This window comes from Phalaenopsis equestris, unplaced genomic scaffold, assembly GCF_001263595.1.
Source record: "Phalaenopsis equestris unplaced genomic scaffold, ASM126359v1 Scaffold000002, whole genome shotgun sequence".
Taxonomy (NCBI): Eukaryota; Viridiplantae; Streptophyta; class Magnoliopsida; order Asparagales; family Orchidaceae; genus Phalaenopsis; species Phalaenopsis equestris.
Window position 1 is genome coordinate 25,431,341 of NW_018164444.1, and position 15,564 is coordinate 25,446,904.

Here is a 15,564-nt window from a genome sequence, read left to right on the forward strand (position 1 = left end):
CATTCTAGATTATGGACTCAATTCAAAGTCCAATTTATATTAAGTTTAATATTCAAAAGAAAAGGATTTGCAATCCAACTCCACTCAATTTATACATAGGGATATGTAGGATGGAGGAGCGTGAATGGCAACCTGGACTATACGACTAGATGTTAGTATAGAAGATAGGTCGCATTCTTTCCTTACTGTATGGGGATATTTAATTCGAAAATTCCATACCCAGTCCTGGAAGCAATAGAACCCAATAAAAAAACTAAAAAAGAGTCTCTTCTCAAACGAGAGGGAGAGGGAGAGGGAGAGGAGGGTTGGGGAATTAACATCAAAATGCGGATGACTAATTTTTTGTCCGTTTTTTAGAGTACAAGAAGGCAATCAAATATGCATAAGCTTCTAATTAATCGTAGGGCTTCGTAATTAATTAAAACACGCATGAGCTTTGGTACAAAAAGATTCAAGCAAGTATCTTCTTGGCCTCGTTAGATACGTCATCACTGTCTGGAAGGTCATCGTCTGTAGCTCTTCTAGCAGCAAATTTGTAGTATGCAAACTGCAATATAATCTATGAACAAATTAATTCTGTTAAGGTAGACTCAAGATCGATCGGTCATCAAGCATTATTGATCTGCACTTATATATACAATTATTATTAATTGTGGAAATTAAGTAATTAATTTAGGATACAAATAGGTCCAGTAGCACACAAACAACGGCATCCAACAACCAAGGTGCGTTAGCCTTTAGCATATTCCATTCAGTACTCCTCATTAGTATGCTGCATTCAGAAAAAAACAAAATTAAAAAAAAAAAAAGTTATATTTTAAAATGAGTTAGCCTAAGGCAAAGTTAAGAAATTAATATGAATTGACGCGGTTAATTAAGGAAGGATGCATATATCTCTATACCTCCCGACATAGGTTGCGTTTGCAATTATAGCAAATGTGAACATAAGAGGATTTAAACCCTGCAAATTGATTGCAATGCATTGCAGAAAACCAACATTAATTATAGTTTAAAGTATATATCCGAAAGCTTCAAGCGAAAATTCATCGATCCTATATGAGAAAATTAAGCACAACAAATTTTAATGTACGTGTGTAATACTGTACCTCAACGCCTCCTCGTTTGATCTGTGGAAAAGCAGTAGTTAGAAGCTAGCCAGCTAAAAATCTATATATATATATATATAATTCCGCATAAAATTGCACAAAGAAAATTTGCAATTTTAAAGTAAATATACGTACATTTAGATAAATTTGAGGCAAACGTCCTCCCATATAAATGGCAGCCATCACCCACCCCAAGGCCATTCCGTAAGGATTGGACCCCATTGTCATCAACCCTGTGTTCTGACGCCGGAGAAGAATAATGTTAGCATCATTTCATTCTTTTTAAAAAAATGAGTCTCCTTTTTTCCATGATTTATTTCCAATAACGATATTCAACCAATACCACATAATCACCCAACATAAAGCTAATGCCTACATCATATATCATAATTATGACGATTGGATTTAATTCATTCTTAATGCATATGTTCGTGCAAGGAGCAATAATGTAATAATTAATCACCTTTAATATTCTTCTGCCGATATTTGCTTCCGTAAAAGCGCTGGCCTGAGACGGCAAGCCAGCGGAACCTATGATGAGTGCTGCATACCCACTCTGTAAATTTATGTATATCAAATAATTCGATTAATTAGTGCATGGGCAGATCAGCACTGCACAAAAATCTAGCCTGAATAATTTAAAAGATACACAGAGTGCATGACAAAAGCTTACTGTAAAACTTATTATCATAAAAAAAAATAGTACCAGACTATTATTTATATTGCTTGATGTAGCTTATTTTAATTGAATTTTTTTTATCATGCTTAATTTTAGTGAAGGTCATCAACAGTCTGTTACATTAGAACTCAACTTATCTGTGCGTTACTTCTAAATTTTACATTGGGGGGCAAAACATCTCACTATCGCCTTCCTCGTGCATGCGTAATTAAGTATTAGTCCATAAGCACATTCAATCAAGCCAATATGTTCATTTAGGTGTTCATCCTTCTATTTCAGTCCCAATGGAATAAGTCTTCTCGTTATAGCAGGTTGTTAAGTGTGGAGCGTGATTAACAAGCAGAAACGCCCATGAATAGTATAGTGCAATGGGCAACCCAGTACCCAGTGGGATTTCTAGGAGCCCAACGAAAGGTTTTCAAGTGGAAAACCAATGCCAGAAGAGGCGCTTAGCCTCCTAGAAGACTAATTTCAAGCATTCCAGATCACAATACCCAGAATTTACTCGGCGCGAGGGGGCGGCGCCTAGATGCTTGTAACCAATTTCTACAATCGAGACTTTAAGCTTTATGTTTCTTTGATGTGGGATGTGAGTGTGAATAATGTGAAGTAATGATATGAGTTGGTTGTTAGATTTCTATGAGTTCTCTTGTGCGAAAGAAAAAAAAAGAAGCGTCTGTGAGTTCCAGGAGGTAGAGAGGTTTGAGTATGTTGTAATTTGTACAATTCCTCAATCACCTACTATTAAAGTCAGGAGATGCAGTAGAGTCACACGACTGGTATTTTCTTCTTTGTATTATCTTTTGTTAATTGATAGTTCTAAAAAAAAACCACTTAAGTTAAAGACTCAAAAAAGTGAGAGTTTGTGATGGATGACGAGATGTAGTCACTGAATTCAAATTAGACATAGAATTTAATAGAACTACCAGATGACAAAAAGACACTGCATAACAAGTGAATCTACAGGTTGAAAGAAGAGTTAGATGGTAGCAAGTGTCACAAGGCAATGCTTGTTGTGAAGAGGTTTCAGGTAAAGGAATGATTGGACTACTCAAAACTATTTTCTCTAGTAGTGAAGATGATAACTATCAAAGTTGTTTTAAGCTTATTAGCAGAGAAAAATTTACAACTAGAGCAGATGGATGTAAAGATAACTTTTTTACATGATAACTTAGAAGAAGAGTTGTATATGGTGCAACCGAAGGGATATGAAGTTCCGGTAAAAGAAGACCTGATCCGCATATTGAAAAAGAGTCTTTATGGTTTAAAACAGGCCCCAATGCAGTATTACAAGGGGTTTGATAGATTTTTGTCAGGCAATGGGTACACGAAGTGCCAAGCAGATCACTATTACTTCATCGAACAGTTTAATAATTATTATATCATGCTTCTATTATATATCAATAACATGCTAATTCCAAGCACAGATATGGAGAAGATTAGAGACTTGAAAGAGCAATTTTCAAGAGAGTTTGAGATTAAGGATTTGCGTTCAAACTAGAAAATACTCGGTATGAGATTCAACAGAGACAAAAGTACAGGTACTTTAAAGTTATCTCAGGCAAAATATATTCAGAAGATCTTATTTATGTTCAACATGAGTGAAGCCAAACCAGTTTGAACCTCTTTAGGTGATTAGTTCAATCTATCTAAGGAACTATCACCTAAGTCTAAAGCCGAGCAAGCATGGATGATGAGAACTCTAAATGTTTCAGCTGCTAGAGGTCTAATGTATGCATTGATATGTATTTAAGGTTAGATATTGCACATGTAGTAGGAGCGGTCAGCAGAATATGGATGATGAGAACTCTAAATGATTGAATTTTGCTATGGATGATGAGAACTCTAAATATTTATGTTCAATATGAGTGAGGCCAAATCAGTGTGAATTCCTCTTTAGGTGATTAGTTCAATCTATCTAAGGAACCATCACCTAAGACTAAAGCCGAGCAAGAATGGATGATGAGAACTCTAAATGTTTCAGCTGTTAGAAATCTAATGTATACATTGATATGTGTGTAAGGTTAGATATTGTACATGTAGTGGGAGTGGTCAGCAGATATATGGATAATCCAAGAAAATATCATTGGGAGATGAGGAAGTAGATTCTGCAATACTTGATAGGAACAATCAATAATACACTTTGTTATGGAAGTGTAGTGATTGATCTAAAGGGATATATAAAATCAGATTTAGCAGGCAATATTGATGGTATAAGAGATACAATATATTATAACTTTATTTTGGAGACATGGCAGTGAGTTAGGTTTCCAGGCTACAAAGATTATTACACTTTTAACTACAAAAGTTAAGTACATTGCTATCATTGAGACTAGCAAGGACATGATTTGGCTACAAAACTTTATGATAGAGTTGGCCAAGGAGCAATGAATTAGAAAACTTCATAATGATAGTATGAATGATATTCATCTAGCTAATAATGTTGCTTTTCATTCCAAGATTAAGTACATTTATCTGAGGAATCACTTTATTTGTTCAGTCCTAGAAGATAGTAAGCTATGTTTGGAAAAGATACATGCAACTCAAAATCCTGCTTATTTTAACTAAGGTGGTAGCAAATTAAAAATTAAAGCTATGTTTGGATTTAAGTGGTTTCAAGAAGGTTGAAACCAGGGGTGAGCCACACTTTTGTACACAACTATAAAGATGGTGCAAGTTTGAAGGAGAGGTGGTTCCAAATAAATCTTCAAGTGGGAGATAGTTATGTGTGGAGCTTGATTGGGAAGGAGAAGCACGCAGGCATAGTGCAGCTAGCAACCCAGCATCCCATGGGGCACTCCTATGCTTGGCAACGAGCAGCACAATGTCCGACCATACTCCTTAGAGCCAATGAGGCATCTAAGAGCCCAACCAAAGGTTTCTGGACAAAAAACTATCACTAGTAGGGGCACTTAAGCATCCAAAAAGACTAATTTTTAGTATTATATATTAGAGCAATTAGAAACTCGCACAAGGGGGTGACTCCTAGGCACTTGTAGTTGATTTCTACAATTTGAGACTTTAATATTTTGTATTTCTTTGCTATGAGATGTGCGTGTGAATAGTGTGAAGCGATGCTATGAGTTTGTTATTGGATTTTTGTGAATTCTCTTATGTGAAAGAGAAAAAAAAAGAGAGTGTTCATGAGTTTCAAGGAGTTGAGAAGTTTGAATGTGTTATAATCTTTATAATTACTCCTCATTTCATTGTGAATTTTTTTTATGTGGTGTGGCACTGTGATTTTTTTATCATTCTTAGATTTTTTTCAATTTAAATCTTGGTGCGTTTTTCATATTTTTTTTTAATTACATGTTTGCATGCTTCTGTTCAAATATTTTATTTTGAGCCTCTAGATTAGTTTTTTCATAATTTCTAAAAAATCTCCAAACACATGTAACAAACTTCACGCTCATTGCATCATGTAAATCTCGAAGAAGATATCACCATAGAGATCAAGTGATTAAAAGCTTGTACCCTTAATATTTCTCCTACTACTTTTTGGGCTAGTTGATTGTCATGGTTTTTACTGGCATGGCTTATCATCTGCCATTCAATAATGGAAGAGTTTGCTAAATTGTGTTTTTTATTTATTAATAAAAGTCCAAGGCTTAGGGTCTCAAAAGGGTAATAATATTAGAGCTTAATTTTGTAAAATATTTTTTAGCTGTTATAGTCTTATATTATAGGGAGTTATATTTATCTAAAATTAGAGAACATGAATGCCTTAAATAGTGTTGCATACACCACACAACGGTGGTGAATGGAGTTCAAATCCGTTGATATGCAATTGAGGAAACCACTCACCTTGAAAGAAGAGATAATAGGTAATTGGAGGTGCTTGAGGTAGTTCTCCTCATATAAGATGAGGAACTATGCAATTTAAAATAGGAGGCTTATGATGGATTCAAAAACAATAATGATGATCAGTTAAAGCATCATATGGTGGTCAGAGGTTTAGAATTTGATGTAATTTATAGATTTTGTCTCTATTAAACGTCGAGTTGAATTTGGGAATATTTATGATTTGTCATATGCATAATTGGTAAGGTCGAGATTTTGTAGAATCTAGGCACATATTATGTCAGAATTTTTCCAAAATGTACACCAACTTTAGAAGGCCGAGATTTTGCCCTTCTTAATTTGAAAGGTGGTTGACATATCCCTTAGTTTAATAACAATCAGCATATGTAATATTTCTAGTGAATGGAGTATATTGTTTTAAAGCTATTGATACCACATTCAATAGAGTTAATTTAAATTTTAGTGATCAAATATAATGAAAATCTTCACAAAGGTTTATAAATAAAATTTAGGGCATCTAAGGATAATGATGATAGGCTAATATTTTTTTGTCATTCATCTTCCCTATCAAAATTAAATACCATAATTATTACGATTACGTTATCCACAAACTATCCAAAATAAGAAATTAAGTTGAAATTATTTTCAAGATAAATAAACATTTACTTCATCTATTGTATGATATGCTTTTTTTTTTTGTTTTTTTTTTTGTTTAGAATGTGGACATTGAAACATTTCTTTCAAAAAAAAAGTTATTGAGAAGCTGCTAACAGTAATAATTCATCTACATTCAAAAAATTCACACATTAGTCTTTATTGCTTAGATAATTATTTATTATCCATCCATGATTGGTAAATTATGATATTCATAAGTAATTTTTTTAGCAATCATATTAATCTTTATATCACATATATAATAATAATCTATTATCAAAAACAAACATCACTAATTATTTTTTTATAGGTGCATACATATTCATCCCATTAATTGCTAAAATAAGTACATAAGCACCTACATACATTCAAGTGCAAACATACAAACACATACATATCAAAAAGATATTACATACACAAATTACAATAGCACAAATACATAACTTAATCTTACTTATTAAAAATTTAATAATTTAAGCAATAACACAAACTATTTTAATTGAAAACATTAGCATAATTAATAAATTATAAAGACATGCACGTTAAAAATATATATTATTCAAGCCACTTTACTAACTTGAGATTTTTTGGAAATAAACCGAAAAATTATTCACTAACTTGAATAATATATAATTAAAATTAAATATTCTAACTCTTCTATAATTAAAATTTTAAAATAAAAAATAAATGATCAATGATATTCAGCAAACCTAAACTTGACAAATATATAATTAAAATTATATATATGTATATATATGTATAGAAGAGTTATACATATATACATATATATACATATATATAACCAGCACCATGTGACTAATTCGAGGCAAGGCTCGAACCTGTGACCTCTAGGTCTTACGAACGTTGTCAACCAATAAGCCACGGGAGAAAGAATATGTATGTATGTATGTATATAGATACATACATAGATACATACATACATACATAGATACATACATAGATACATACCTACATACCTATATATATAGATATGTATGTATGTATATAGATATATATGTATGTATGTATATATATATATGTATCTATATATATATATCTATGTTCTACGTATGTATGTACGTATGTATGTATGTAGGTCTACGTATGTATGTACGTATGTATGTATGTAGGTATGCATATATCTATACATATGTATGTATGTAGGTATGCATATATCTATTTGTATGTATGTATGTATGGATGGATGGATGTATTTATATGTACATATGTATGTATGTATGTATGTATCTATATATATATACGTACGTACGTATGTATGTATGTATGTATGTATATATATGTATGTATGTATGTGTATAAGTATATATGTGTGTATGTGTGTATGTATGCATATGTGTGCGTATGTATATATGTATGTATACATAGATATATATACATAGATATATACATATCTACACACACACACAAACATACATACATACATACATACAGAATTTCATAAAAAAATACATTAATCAAACCGAACAAAAGTTTAGATCTAATACTCTAACAAAAAATTAGAGCTCTAAATAATTTTTTGAGGAATATAAGATTTTCATGGATGAAATTTCAAAATAGAACTTATAACTTTTTTATAAAAGTTTGCAATGGCTTGGCCACTAAAATATTAAATCACTTAAAACAAGAAGAATAGGACATCAAAAATGCACAAAATTTCATTTTATTTTTTTTTTATTATTTTTTGTGATCGACAAAGTCATCATTAACAAACTCAAGAAATTCCCATGGCACTTCTCTACTATTTTTCTCAAAACCCAATGATTTTTATGTAGTTATATAGAGACCATTTTAACTCTAAGATGTTGAGTTTAACTAATGAACTACAAAAAATAGGTGAAATTTAAGAAGATTTGACACTATGAATGAGCTCATCAAAGCAAGAGGATCACAGGAGATGGGGTAATTAGTTGTTTGAAGCTAGTAATAGTATGATATAAAATGAAGACGCCATTTCAATAATTAGGTTATGTGTTGACATGTGTCAATTTTACGTGATTTTACCTACAATTTACATATTATTTTTACCTATTTATCACATGTTTATGCTTGAGAAAGGTTTTTTGTTGATATTTTGTAGGTTTCAAGGGCCAAATAAAAACAAAAGAAAATTCAGCGAAAAAGTAACCTTAAGTGGTGTGAACGCGCTTGAAAATGGCGTTCGCACACCACCCACGGAAGACTACTGGTGTGACCATGTCAAATCCGTCATGACCACGCCAAGTCTAGCAGAAGAGCGGCGTGTCCACGCCGACCACTTCAATCCCTTTGTGTGACCATGCCGACAAGCGGGAAAGCACTTCATGAAGGAAATTTGATGGCTCAAGCCATGATTCTTGATATAAAAGTGATTTTTGGGGCTTCATAGATAGAGCTCTACCTACATAGTCTTTGCAGGTTGTTGGAGGCAAGATTCGGAGAGATTTTGTGAGCTTTCATGAAGATGTTCTTCCCCCTTGGGTGTAAACCTTGTAGGGAGAGAGTATCATTTGTTTTAAGAGTCGTGAGAGACTTATATGAGAAGAGGGATTGTTATAAGAGTGGATAAGACAAGTTATTGTAAGTTTTACATGTTTATGTTTCTTGCATTGAAATCCTGCATAGTTTTCCTTGCTATGTTATTCTCGAAGATGTGTGGCTAAATTTATTCTTCGTGTCTCTTTGATGTAGAGGTGGTAGATTTAATCGTGATTTTTTCATAATATTTTTTCATTAGTATTTTCCCGTGCTTTCATGACAAATGTTATTAGTTAAACAGTGAACTTAATTTACTTCTAGTTTGGTCAACTAAGATATTAAAATATTTCATGAAGCTCGACTTCTAATCATTACGTAGTGGAAACAAAGAGTTAACCACATAATTTCGATATGCTAGACAAATACCTGTGGAATTATGCAATCATTCCAGGGGATCAGAACAGACATGCGGAATGTCATGGTTAGATTCTAGGATTTTTTTAACCTAGACATGGGCATAAGGAGTACTATATCCCTGATTAACAATAATCACATAGGAGAACATTTAGAAAAATCACGATCACTATGACTCCCGAATCATAAAAGCACGAGCCTCATCAATCTTAAAGAAACTAACAAAAATTTTTCCGTTGTTTCTATTTATGTTGTCTGCCATTCATTTTGTTTTTGTTAAAATCTTAGGACATAAACCATCTTTGCACTCATGCCAAGCTAGTTTAGCGAACTTAGTAGGCTAGAGATTTCTTTTGCAAAAAAAAATTGTTATACTTTCCTTGTGGAATCGATACACGGACTCTTAAACCGCATACTACTTGACAAGTGCATTTGTGTTGTACGACCGAATTCACGATAAGTTTGGTAAGTCATGTGTCATTCTTCAGAAACCTTGAACTCCAATATTAATGTTGATAATGTCCTGCTCATGATAACAACTAAGGATGATAGATGGAAAGCTTATAATTATATTTTCTCATGATAAGAAGAAATCAACTATTATTATTACATTACAGTCTAATTTATATTTGTAATATTAAAGTTATGAAGGAGACGTAGTATTTACGAACAATTTATGGTTTGTCTAATTAACCTCAGCCAATCCAAAAGCATTCAAAGGTGTAAATATATGGCATGTTGATGGATTCTCTTCATACAACCAAGTTTAAATTAGCTATTCATGTAAGAAGTCATTCAAAGCACATATATTTTTGGATTTCCAATGCAAGGCAAAGTTAGAGAAAAGCTAATTCAAGTCTTGCAAGTTTCCCTTCACTCCTAATATAGATAGAGAATGACAATATAAAGAAAACATGAAAAGAGAAAAATGATGGATATTATTCATAAGAAAAAATATATAAAATTACAAATGTAAATTTGATGAAAGACTCTACAAAATCTTCATGAGAAGAGAGCCACTAAGCTCAACATTCTTTATTGGATACCAAAAATGCTCTAATATACATCAATCAAGTCTATTTTTTACTGAAAAAACTAGTTCATGTTCATGGAATCTCCATATAATTTCATGAAAATCTTGAGCTACAATGTATGAATATTTCATTGGTTAATAAACTCTTGACTTCTTTATTTGATTGGTTGATGGGTTGATTGCTTGCTTGAATGAAGCAACCTTGTATTCTAGTCATAAAATAAAGAGTGGAGAGCAGGAAGGCCAGAATTGTCAAGCTCTTTTTTATTGGATTTCATTCAAGATCATTTTGGACAGTGAGCGAACTCATATTAGTGCCTTTTCGGGCATTAAAAATTTATTTACTCCTCCAAATTTAATGAAGATGAAAAATATCAAATTGTTTCCTTTTTTTACATGGAAATAACAAAATTACCATTGCCTATATTTTGATAATATGATGTAAACTTGAATCTTTCTATCTTTAGATGGTAGTGATGCTAATACACTCTCTGTGTTATAGCGATAATGATAAAAATATAATTCCTTTCAATTTTATGTTGATTAAAGTTTGGTTTATTTCTATATAAAATACTATTTCTTGCTAAATTTATATGAAAACAACCATCCTTAACTTCTTCAAGAACTTTTCTCCATATTTTTATTCTACACCATCCTTAACTTCTTCAAGAACTTTACTCCATATTTTTAAAATATTTGATAGTAGTTGAAAATAATATTGCTTCAATGATAGAAGAAAAATAAATGATCACAAAGAAGTAACATGTATCGAATAAGAAACTAAAATAATGAATTGAAAATAAAAACTAAGATAACAAAGATACTGCCCTTAAACTCAACATGAAAATTTCAAATAATTAATCCTAAGCAACATTCCAAAAAAGAGTAGAGATTCTTCCAAATATTCAACACTAGCTAGCTATCAAACCTAACTTCTTGCAGGGTTGGAGAGATTGAACACCCAAAAATTTTGTGAAAGAACAAAAGCTACATGTAATACAAATTTACTCTTCCAACATTATTTCAAAGAAGCTTGGCACTTACCGAAGATTCAATATAAGATAACAAATAAGCCCATAACTAATTATATAATTGATGGCAAAGGATAATCTCATACTGCTTAAATAAAAAAACAGTAATTACAAAATTTTAGAAGCATAATAATAACATAATAATATTACAATGAAAGGGAAAAGCCCTCGAATTTGATCTAGCATACAATAAATTTTTAGGTTTTAGATCCAATATCAAATGGTGCAATTTGAAGTGTGGAAAATCATGACAACATAAAGAAGACATTAATAGGGTATAGGATAGATATTATTCATGAAATTAAAATTAAATATTATAACGGTAATATTTGATGAATAGCTCACTAATTCTCCATAAAAGAAAAACCATAAAGTTCTACTTTTTACATATTCTATAAGCATTATTCCAACAAACAATTATCAAGTTTATCTTCTACTATAAAACTGTGACATATTTAAAACATCTCCATTGTAATTTTATAACAATAAGAAATTATACAAATTTAATGTAAGGGTTCAAAAAGATTAAACAAAAGTTTGAAGAAATTATGCTTGTTAAAAGGGGGTGATCGATCACACAGATATATATATATATAGTTCTCAAACATTTTTTTTAACTGGTACCCACTTGCATTCATTTTTAAAATTTTCACACAAATATCAAAATTCACATTGAAATCCAACTTCTTTTATTAGCTTGTATCAAAATTCCAATGATTGGATTGTGGCATGTCTTAATACATAGTAAGGCATTTTAGTAGTTCAAAAAAAGAATGAGAATTTTACATTCATACCATTAAATTCTTATGTAATTAGATATGATATCTAACACCCAAAGTTTGATATTTAGACTTATAATTCCTTGGTATCATAAGCCTATGCATGAAAAGTACATTTCACTTTTTAAAATATAATAAAGGTGATATTTTTTATGTGATGTAAGAGATTTGAGTGGTATACAAGTAAATATGAATATGTTTAGATGTTAAATATGTAAACACATAAGAATTAATTGTGTGATATGTTTGTAAATACCCCAAGAATTTAATTGCTAGTTTTATAAATACAAAAGTTTTGGATTTTATGTATATAATTATATATCTTAAGAAGATAATAGTCAAACGAAAAAAAAAGCAAAATAATTTTTCATTACTCTCCAAGAAAAAAAAATTGCAGCCACCAAAACCCCAAGAAATTGCCATCGAGCCTATTATATATCATGCTTAGAAAAAAATTTTACTATTGGCTTCATAATTATGGGAAGATGTCCATAAAGCATGATACGTGATGGCCACATGTGCACAGGTGAATTATATGGCTCACTATTTGATTTAATGATAGTAAATATTATGTTTTGTTTATTACTATTTTGGAAAGTCTTTTATTCCAAGTATTGTTTCATAGAAACCATGAAAATGAAGTTTTGATATCCATGTAATTGTAAGAATGATTGATCACCTGAATCCTAAAGGTTTCATTTATAAAGAACCTGAAAACTTCAAAACATTTGATATAGCTTAATTTATTGAGTTCATAATTCATTATAAAGTTAATTTATTTTAAGTTTAGCTAATCGTGTGATCCTATAATGATGAAAACAAAGTAAAATATTTAACTTCTTATTTGTAGATACACAAAATTATTTCAAATTATTTATGTTATGTACACTGAGATATTAATTATTTTGATGTATATGTAGACAAGTTAAGTAAATAATTATGCTTCATTTGAAAGCTATAAAGCATAATTTTTGTGACATTTCTATGTACTATCGAGCCATTCAATGATTGTTGATATTATGAATGATTACTGATTATATATTCATTGCTCGATTATACAGATGATCTAACATAAGTGGTAGCTGAGATTTATACATTATTTAGCCATTAGTTAGCCACTATGGAAAATATATCATTGGCAAATATCATCAGTTGATTGGGTGTGCAATTTGTGTGAGTGTGTGTGTGTGATCAATTTAATTTTTTTGTGAAAAATATTTGATCATACATATAATTTTTGAATATGTGTGTGTGTGTGTGTGAATAGATGGTTAGCCATTCTAAGGTTTTTGAATTAAAATTTCTTGATTTGGTTCCTAGTTATTCAATAGAATTTAGAAGTAATTTTGGAAATAATTAAAACCCCTTCCGTTCATTTTCAAGAGGATAAAGGACCCTCACCAATACATATGTATGCTATCTTCTAAAATCTTGGAGAGAGAAATTTTGATGGGAATTATTTTGGAAAATTAAAATTTTCATCATAAAGATCTTAAGAATCTTGTGTGGCACTAATTCCCTTAAAATCTCTAGGAAATTTTATAGGTTATTTTTATGGTTCTTTTTTATGTGATAAGTTATGTTAATATTTTAATATTAAAATTTATCTTCATCAAATTTTAAATGAACTTGGGCTCCCTTTTTTTTCCCTTACTACTCAATATAAGGCCATTAAAATTAGTTGTTTGGGTAGTTCTCATCTGAAAGCAGAGTATATAGTGTAATGCCTCTTTATTATTAAGGAATTGAACTAGTGGAGGCAACTCTAAGTGCAATTCTAGATATTGATAACCATTATATATATCCCAAAGTCACATGTCACTCTTGGGAAATTTGGCATGGAAAAAAGGAGTTTATGTTTCATGCATGCAAGGGTTGGGAGCATAAATTTTGATTTTTATCCCACTTATTATTTGAGATTTCTTTTTTTTATTATTATTATTTGAACCCAATTTTTAAAAGAACAATTTGATTGGCTCTTTTTAGTCTGAACAGATTCTATGGAGTTCTATAAATCAACTCCTGAAATGAATTCTTTGAGACTCAATTTCTTTTTTTCTTTTTCTTCTGTAATTTTAGTGTGATTATAAGAGAACTAGGTTTTTTTTTTTTTATCGGATAACTATAAATACATCAATATCAAAATCCGAACAAATTTGAATCATGTCAAAAAGCAAAGGAAAAAAAAAGAAATATTTTTGTTCAGCCTTATAGGATTTGGCTTAAGAACTAGAAAGATGCGGTGCATCGATATTATTTAAGATTGATCGATCGATATTCAAATCAAACAAATAATCTCAAGTACGTATGCTAACGTGGAAGTGCAAATTTTGTAAAGTCCAATTTAATCATCCATACATATTCTACAAAAAAAATATCTAAGAAAATTAAATTTCATACATCCTTATCCAGTTATCCTCCCTTACATTTCACCACTAGCCTTGCTATACGTCTGCATAACCAGACAAATTAAGAGGAAAAGACACCATAAAAGGCCAAGAAAACATGAAAAAAACGTATACTTGGCAGAGAAAGAAATTTAATAATATGATAATTATCCATCGATGCAGTCGATTAACAAATGGTGATGTAGTTTTATTCCAAATGAGAAAGGGACAAATAACGTTGGAGCCGTGTTATCATTTTGTGATTTTTGGTTATTATAATTAGCTAGCAAGTGGAGAAGCAAACAATATAAGGAAATATAAAAATCGAATACTCACAGCTGTAGAGGAGGTGGGCTTGGGGAATAGATTGGAATAAAAATGGGCATCGCCGGTGTCCTCTTCCTCGTCAGAGGAGGAGTCGTGCATTGCTGCCACGGTTGAAGGCCCGCTGCCAAATCTGCCAACTAGATGCGTTGTTTGTAGGTACGACGGCGTCCCGGTACTGCTTGTCAAGGACCTCGCCGACCTGCCAACCATTCATCCACCATAACACATTTTAACAGTTTCTTCCATTAACCAAAACTTAGTGGCATTAATCGACGTCGCGTTAATTAAATGAAAGATGTTAATTAGTAGTAAATGGTCTGTCTATACATGTAATAGGTGTCAGTGCGCGGAGACCCTCTATTTGAAGTCTTAGTTGGTACGGCTTTGACTTCGCCCTTGCGCTTTGGATCAATTAAAGGTTTCTTCATTGCTTCTACATGGTCCTGCATAGCACATTAATTTATTGTAGCTGATTAATTAGATAGCCTGTTGAAATTGAATCTAAAATACAAGAGGCCTGTTACATTATTCGCGCTCTTTTATATCTGATTAAAAAAGAAAATTAAAAAACATACTAAAATGTTGTACGTGTATACAGCCAACTTATCAATGGCTACAGTTAAATTAAGCAGAAAATTGAAGGGAATTTGGAAGAAGAAACTCACCCCATCCTCATCATCATCAGCTTTAGTGAGGGAATTATTCGCTTTCCGAAGTCTGCCATAGTAGTCATAGTAAAAGGTTTGCAAAATTAACACCACCGTGACTGCCGTGTAAAGCTGCATCACATCGCATATATATCCATTTTATTTTAATAAATCAAAAATCACGACATTTAAGCTGTGACACGTTAATCTACTTCCTGGATATATATATAT

The 15,564-nt window shown here is 31.3% G+C and overlaps 1 protein-coding gene across 1 annotated transcript in view; it reads right to left on the bottom strand.

Moving 5' to 3' along the window:
• Nucleotides 1-267: 267 nt before the first annotated feature.
• The window catches only part of LOC110018042 (probable vacuolar amino acid transporter YPQ1), a 15,909-nt gene continuing 612 nt past the window's right edge, over nt 268-15,564 (bottom strand). Inside the window, exons 4-12 of the mRNA XM_020715262.1 lie at nt 15,352-15,465; nt 15,014-15,129; nt 14,696-14,885; nt 1,570-1,662; nt 1,242-1,346; nt 1,107-1,127; nt 903-961; nt 682-772; nt 268-559 (exon numbers count right to left, since the gene is read on the bottom strand). Of these exons, the coding sequence (XP_020570921.1) occupies nt 452-559; nt 682-772; nt 903-961; nt 1,107-1,127; nt 1,242-1,346; nt 1,570-1,662; nt 14,696-14,885; nt 15,014-15,129; nt 15,352-15,465 (897 nt within the window). The 3' untranslated portion in view covers nt 268-451. The remainder of the gene's footprint in view (nt 560-681; nt 773-902; nt 962-1,106; nt 1,128-1,241; nt 1,347-1,569; nt 1,663-14,695; nt 14,886-15,013; nt 15,130-15,351; nt 15,466-15,564) is intronic.